The 7,313-nt window shown below is 45.9% G+C and overlaps 2 protein-coding genes across 2 annotated transcripts in view; one reads left to right on the top strand and one right to left on the bottom strand.

Annotated features, from left to right (window-relative positions):
* The window catches only part of itgb8 (integrin, beta 8), a 14,108-nt gene extending 11,736 nt beyond the window's left edge, over window positions 1-2,372 (top strand). The window contains exons 13-14 of the mRNA XM_019866021.1: window positions 790-965; window positions 1,536-2,372. Of these exons, the coding sequence (XP_019721580.1) occupies window positions 790-965; window positions 1,536-1,658 (299 nt within the window). The 3' untranslated portion in view covers window positions 1,659-2,372. The remainder of the gene's footprint in view (window positions 1-789; window positions 966-1,535) is intronic.
* A 1,533-nt stretch (window positions 2,373-3,905) lies between these two features.
* On the bottom strand, window positions 3,906-7,011 carry sp8a (sp8 transcription factor a). The gene is made up of 2 exons (XM_019866178.1): window positions 5,407-7,011; window positions 3,906-5,165 (listed from the first exon to the last, which is right to left on the bottom strand). The coding sequence occupies exons 1-2, from the start codon at window positions 5,425-5,427 to the stop codon at window positions 4,032-4,034; spliced, it is 1,155 nt and encodes a 384-aa protein (XP_019721737.1). The 5' UTR covers window positions 5,428-7,011; the 3' UTR covers window positions 3,906-4,031.
* Between the last annotated feature and the right edge of the window lie 302 nt (window positions 7,012-7,313).

The raw sequence follows: 7,313 nt of genomic DNA, 5'->3' as shown, positions 1-7,313 counted from the left end.
GTATACACACACACACACACACACAGACACACACACACACACACACACACACACACACACACACACACACACACACGCACACACACACACGCACACGCATCCACCAAATCTACTTGCCTTCATTGCAGCACTGCTACTATTGCAGGTCAACTGCACCGCGGTGCATTGGAGTCAGCAAGCCTGCTGTCAGTGCCGCAGCTGTATTACACATATTCCCCTTTCTTTCCAGCCTCTCTGGCTCGACACTCACTTAGAAAAAAATAATAATAACTCGCACCTGCACACACAATTTGAAATACCCGCGCTCAGGTTTACGCTTTCGCACACGCTGCACATCCAAGTGTTACTGTTCATCCCCCGCCTGGAGTTTTGGAACAAAACTGCCCATTGTGCATTTTCCCTCCATCTCCTCTTATCCCCTCAACCCGACGGGACACCGCTGACGCCTGCTCCTCCCGGGTGCAGCAGGAGCCAGGTCTCCATGGCAACCCCGTTACTAAATGTCTTTGGGCTCTTTGTTTTGAGCCATGAGGCTGTCATCTACACATGGTCCCAGCAGAGACACGGCTAATAGCCAACTATTCCAGAGCCGGGGTTTGTGTACGTATCATTCTCTCTGCGGCACACGACAGTGAACGTCCGCCTATTTGCGATTCACCTATTTCGGATTCTGAAAGCTTTATTTATGCCCTTGAGGCCAATCAGGGAGCAAAGGTTTCACAAACGTAGATAACATAAAGAACATTCAATAAATTTAGAATCAAACTATGAATGTATGACCTAATGTGCGTGTGTCCGCAGAGTGTGCCAGTAGAGGTCGGCTGGTTGGGACCTTCCTGAGTGTGTGCGCACTGACAGTTCTGTGCGGGCTGGTAGTGGTGGCAGTGTCCAGGCTGCTTCTGCAGAAAAGAGGCTGGTCGCCTGGAGATGCCAGCATGGATGGAGAATACAACTGCACTGGCAAGGTAAGCTCACCAGTGAGCACAGCAAGGGGTAAAGAGAACCTGACTTTTTTTTTTAATCTCTTTTCAGTTTTTTTAAAAACCATTTTACTGTCAGGAGTGGTCTGCTACGACGACAGGTTTGAGCGAGGCAACAGACTTAGATCTGTGTTTTACATTTCCGCTTGCCTCCCAGCTTTAGTAAACACAGTGTTGGGATACGCAACCTCACGTGATTTACGGAAGCGCTGAGAAAAATGAAGGGGGGAGGGCGTCAAAGCTGTTTTGGACTTACAGCAGTTCACAGTGGGATTTCAACTATGACTCATAAATACATCGAGGGAGACACCTCTATTGCTTCTGTGCGGCTGAAGTGGGGTAAACGTGTACCAAATGTGGTGTTTCTACACATTTCTGTGCACTACTAGAACTAGCAAATACGTTGTAACATGGTGGAAATGTCATGTAGCAATGGGATGTAGTCCCTGAGAAAAATAAATGTATCGAGTAAGGCAGTCGATAAAGAGCTCCACGCTTAACACTGCCAAGTACACGTTCATGTACGTAACGGGCGTATATCCAATCACCCTTTAGGAATTGTCCTACATCCCTACAAGCAACGAGAAGACAGTCACTTACCGAAGAGATCGACCGCCTGACCATTCGATGGAGATGACCGTACACGTAAAGATGCCCCTTGGTGAACCCTGGCAGTAATGCCGGTGGGTGGGTGGGGGTGTGGGCAAGTGGACACATTCCACGGAGTAGAATTGGACTCTGTTCTGCGTTCCTGCAGATATGCAAAGTCTGATGGTAGTAAGCAATTTAAAACCTCTATGAAATTATGGTTATTATTATTATTACTATTTTAAGTTCAAGACTTTGGGACTGAGGTTACCAGTAACAGTATTGTGGAGATGGCCCGGTTAAAAAAAAGAAAAAAAAAAAAAAAAAGAAGTCCTCCAAACTCCCTGTGTAGAAGCACTAAGTCTTCTTCAAAGATGATCAGTCATGACCACTCTAATTTTATGCTTACGTCTGGTGTGAGGGCTTCTCGTCAAAAGGTCGTGCTCCAAATATTAGGGTTCAGATATAGACTGCCCTCTTGTGGCTAACTTAAGGTACGACTTTTTTACTTTACCATTCATGCTGTCTGCACATAGTACCGGTACTTGGGCTTTATTACATAGGGGTTAATTTATGACGGGCACTTGTGACGATTTTCTATTTCGTGTAAATATTTTGGTTCATTGATTCACATTGTTTCGTCGTTTATGTTAACTGATTAACTTCATTGCTTTTTTTTTCCCCCTATCGGAGGAGTTTCTTGTGATTTGAAGTTGTCGATCGGTTTAGACTTGCACTTGTTTTGCATTATACTACTGAGGTGTCTCTTCATTACAGGGCATGAGAGCTGTTTAGCGGGATACAGTAACATTTAAGTTACTTGTACAGTACAAGTAACATTTTTTTTTGTGCTAAACTGGGCATTAAGGGTGCAGAAACAAATCCACTGGAATAACAATAAAAGTGTAACATTTACCAGAGTACATCATCACAGGCATTAACACGTGACCTCAAATGAGAAGTGCACTTGCTGTATGTTGGTCAACTGCCACATCTAACTGAATTGGGCTGATGACTTTATACTTTTGATTCCTTGGTATGTCCAAACTAAGCTCGAAAGGTACTGCGATCCAAAGTGGAAGAGTTTTCTTCCGCTACTCTCCTCATGCACTAGATGACTTTCCATTCCTTTTCCATTTTTGTGATTTTAATTTGAGGCGATGATGTTTACAGCAATAGCTGCTTTTATCTTTTTTTTTTGTCCTGCTAAGCCAGGAACACTACTATTTATTGTAATGTATTTTCTTATTAATTGATAAGCAAGTTGTACTATTCTAAGATGAGTCTACTTGAGCTGCAATGTTGTTTTCGGTCAAAAAAATAATAATAGCAATCAAGCTATCAGCAATAAGTGAATCATCTCATTGAAATAACAGCAGCACTTCTGTGTCGTTTCTGTGTTCATGTGACTTGTGTATCATGTCTTTCAATCACAATAAAAGAGTGCGACATTTTTCCAAACTAATTTATGTGTGGAATTGTGGAAAAAATAGATTTTTTTGCGATCTGAACACTAGATGGCGATGTACACACACACACACACACACACACACACACACACACAAAAAAACAAAAGACGTGGAGATAACGCAAAATCCTCCACTGAAAAAAAAGATCATTTGGATTGAATTAATTCGAACACATACATCGGTTACATGTGATTAAAATGCGGTAAACCTATGTGGCTTTCCTCAAAAATAATCAAACACATTTTAATGACGTGCAACCACAAATCAATCCTTTTTGTGTGTGTGTGTGTGTGTGTGTGTAGTGACCGCTGTCGAAAATATTGTTTCCCACCCTTTAACATTTGAAAAAAATCGGACACAAGAGATGAATGTAAAGGGTTAATTGTGTACTTTCTGCCATCTATTGGCGTAGAATCGATCTGCCTGTCACTATACGTCGGCGGTACTGTATACATTGATGGGGGGGGGGGGATACTTTCTGCGAAGTAAAGAAATAATTTGCGGACCAATTTAGTGAAATTGGATCATTTCTCACGGGAATCGCTCGTCGAAAGCAAGCTACCAAACGACCAAGGCTGTGTTTCAGTAAAGTATGCGGAGGATGTTCAGTTTAATGCGAGTCGTGCAGGATATTGTTGGCGTGTTGTAATACATTACCGGTCATTGTTGCAAATGAGCTGCCGAACGAGAAAAGTGCGTTTGACCGGTTTTATTGACACAGGGAGCTACAAGCTAAATTATTACAACATACTTATTTGACAACTACTCGTGAATTACGAGTGCCATAAAATCAGATAGACTAACTTAATTTGCCCTTAAAAGAAGAATAGTGATGAAGAAATTAAATCCAAAAATGCAAACAATGAAGCAAAGTAAAAACAAGAGGATGTTTATTTATTTTTTAGAAGCCTACAAATAACATGAGGTAAGCGTGTTTAGTCTGACATTCATCATAAAGTGCCATTTCTTTTTTGATGTAAAAAAAAAATGCTATTTATTTCACCTCATTTGCCTGGACAGTCAGGTCCACCTCTGGGGACTGCCTCGGGCTTCCGCCCACGCTGTTGTCCGTGTCACTGTTACCTTTCCCAACCCCGGCTTTTTCCGCTCCGTGTTCGGTCCCCTCGGGGCCGTGCGTCCGAGCGTGTTTGCTCAGGTGGTCGGAGCGCATGAACCTCTTGCGGCACAAGGCGCACTCAAAGCGCTTCTCCCCGGTGTGCGTGCGCAGGTGCCTCTGGAGCTCGTCGGAGCGCGTGAAGCGCTTCCCGCAGAAGAGCCAGTTGCACACAAACGGCCTCTCCCCGGTGTGCCAGCGGAGGTGAGCCTTCAGGTGGGACGTCTTGCCGTACACTTTCCCGCATCCGGGGACGTGGCAGTTGTGCGCGGCCCTGCGCCGCGGGCTCGACGCGCCGTGACCGAGGCTCTCCGCCTCCCGACAGTTGGGGCAGTCGCAAGTGGCTCTGCCCGCGTAGCGACGCGAGGAGGAGCGCGAAGATGCCGGCGGGGGGAGCGCCGGGCTCCCCCCGCCGGAGGAACCGGAGGAGGTGGACTCCGAGTAGGGTGGCCTGAAGCCATTGAACAGGTGCTGCGTGCCGGGGAGGAGATGCTGAACGGCGCAGGGGTTGAGCTCAGAGGAGCCGTAGCCGCTCAGCGATGACGGCATCCCGGCGGGGTTGGGAGTATCCACCCAAGTGGTGCTGACGTCCCACCAAGACGAAGGCCCGCTCCCGACCTCCGCCCCAGGCATGAACCATGACTCGTACGGATGCGTGTGGAGCCGCGGATACATCCCAGCGATACCTTCCACGGAGGCCGGTAACTTGGTGAGAAACATGGATCGCTGCTCGGGAAAACTTGCGTCGGACTGCCCTGAGTTCTGGTAAGCTGAAAACTCGTTGGTGTTGGCCACCGAGAAGGTGCTCGAGGTGTCCGAGAATCCCATCCCGTTACTCTTGGAGGTGAGACAAGTGGCGGCCGGGACGCTCCTTTTCCACGGGTGGAAGCCCTTGGAGAGTCCCGTGGGCATGCAGGAGAGGTCAGGGGTGCAGTAGGAGGGGCTTGACTCCCCAATTCTGCTGCAAGTGGCTGCCAACATGGCCAGCGGGGTGCTGCTCAGCCGGGGGTCCTCCTGTGGGAACACACAGACTTTTCACAACTGCGTGCAACTTGATTCATGTAATGTGATCAATTCAATTTCAATTGTAAGTATGGCTGGTCCCTTGAGATGAGCAGCAATCTCATTTTTTTAACCATAAAACACATCCTACATAAACAGTCATGACAACATTAAACTTTAAGTGATCTAGTTAACGCCCATCAGGCCTTCTCAATAATTAAAAAGTGCGTTATAGAGACAAATGTGAACTTACCCCCAGTAGTGTTGCAGCCATGGTTTGAGCTGTCCAGGTCTGTGTGTGTTTTGTGTGCGTGTGTCACAGTGCGCTTTTGTCTGCTCTTTTGTACTTGATGCTTCCTCGTGCCTTGGAAGCCTGGAGGCCAGTGGACCAATCAGAGGCCAACGCGGGTTGTCTTTTACACTTCGCAGCCGGAGGATGTAAATTTCCATGCAGAAAAAAATTGTGCGCCGCAAAAAGTGAGATTTCGGCCCTTCACAGCGATTGGAGAGTATGGGAGTGACACGATAAAGGCAGGCAACATCCCCGCTGCCGCACACTGATCTGTTACCCCAGAAAAGCACTTGATTGGAAATGGCGTCTTATTGAAATAACAAAATGTTATTGGTTGAAGTTTTATTTTTTGACCGACACCTTAATCCAAGACTCTAAATTGTTGGAGATATGAGAAAATGGATGATTTCATCTCATCACTGCTCTGTATTCACGTACGATCAGAGGAAGGTTACAGTTGGCTAAGAATTTAAAAAAAAAAAAAAAAAAACCTAACAAGCTTGCTCTGCAAGTTACTTGAAATAAAATGAATTTAAATCCCATACTAATGACAACCCTGCTGTGCGTATGCCTGTGTGATGTGGCCTCGCTAAACGTGTCAAACATACAAGTGCGGTTAAAGATGAATGCTTGTAAAGATGTCAAGATCTGGCAGAGGGAGAGGTCGGACCGGTCCATTCCATCCTGTCCCCGGGGCGGTTAAATCCGCCCCGGGGGTGATGGGGGGAGGTAAGTAAGGACACCAACTTCACTCCCTCTGCAATTTCACATCATTCAACAAAACAAATGCAGGATTCCGCCCCCAAAACACCTCCTTCCTGTGCTTTTCCTATTCTTATCAATCATGTGAAACTGTCAATCACAACTTTAACCCCATGAATTGACACATTTAAATTGAATGTTTGGATGCTTACATCTATTTGTGGGACAGCCTAATGAAAGTCAGTGGAGCAAATTGAGTGATTGAGCGGGTACGGTAAATTGGCTTGAAATGACCTCTGGCATTGTGGCATTTGACCATTTTGATATCTTTGCTGTCATGAGGTCGGACAATCGCTTTGTGGAAACTTTGAAACCATCAAAGTAATATATATTTTTTTTAAGTATGATAAAGTCAATTATGTGAATCTGTTTAGTTGTTAGTGTTGGTGCGTCATGTTTGTTTGTTTTTTAATACACTGTCAGTGAACATGACCAAATTAGTGTGCCTTGCCTTTGCCCCCTGGGGCACCGATTACCTCACAGGTGGACTTAACAGTCGGCCATCTTCACTCTAACCTGATCGTCATCCCCATGAGCCACCCAAACAGCTGTCCTCCCTTTACGCGCATTCTTTTCCCACACTGAAAGTGTGTGTGCGCGCCAGCATGAAAAGCCCCATAATGAAACCCTGTCTGAGGCACAACCTGTTCTTTTAAGCCATGATAATGACCACATTATCACGCGCCATCAGACGTCAACAAAAAAAGATGGTCGCGCACTCTCCGCGCACTTTGTGGCCACCGAGACAGAAAACGCAGAGAAGAAAAGAGTGAAATAAAGATCTGGCACATATCGGGGGGAAGACTGATGGCCGGGGTATTTTATTTCTCCTCGGAGTTTTGCTTACCTCCTCTTTTGTTGCCGTCAAAGGGATCCTCTTGCAATCGGAGGGCGGCCATTTTGCTCAGCTGCCCCTGCTGGGACAATTAGAAAGGAAATGACCACTTGAAAAGACAAGCGGAAAAACATGACAAAAAAATATATATTCACTGCAACCAGGGGGTTATGCTATCAATTAGTAGAAGGACAAGATACAAAGCAAAACACTTTTTCAACGTCTGTGCAGTCCTGTCCAGGCTCTGTGTCAGCATTTTCTATGCAACAGA

The sequence above is a fragment of the Hippocampus comes genome, unplaced genomic scaffold (assembly GCF_001891065.2).
Source record: "Hippocampus comes isolate QL1 unplaced genomic scaffold, H_comes_QL1_v1.1 scaffold50, whole genome shotgun sequence".
Lineage (NCBI taxonomy): Eukaryota > Metazoa > Chordata > Actinopteri > Syngnathiformes > Syngnathidae > Hippocampus > Hippocampus comes.
This window is presented reverse-complemented; position numbering and strand designations above follow the sequence as displayed.

Bases quoted from the DNA above. Each gene is read 5' to 3' on its own strand.
- sp8a (XM_019866178.1), bottom strand. From the start codon at position 5,427: ATGGCTGCAACACTACTGGGG. The intron at 5,166-5,406 runs GTAAGTTCACAT...GTGTTCCCACAG, and splicing joins TGGCTGCAACACTACTGGGG to GAGGACCCCCGGCTGAGCAG.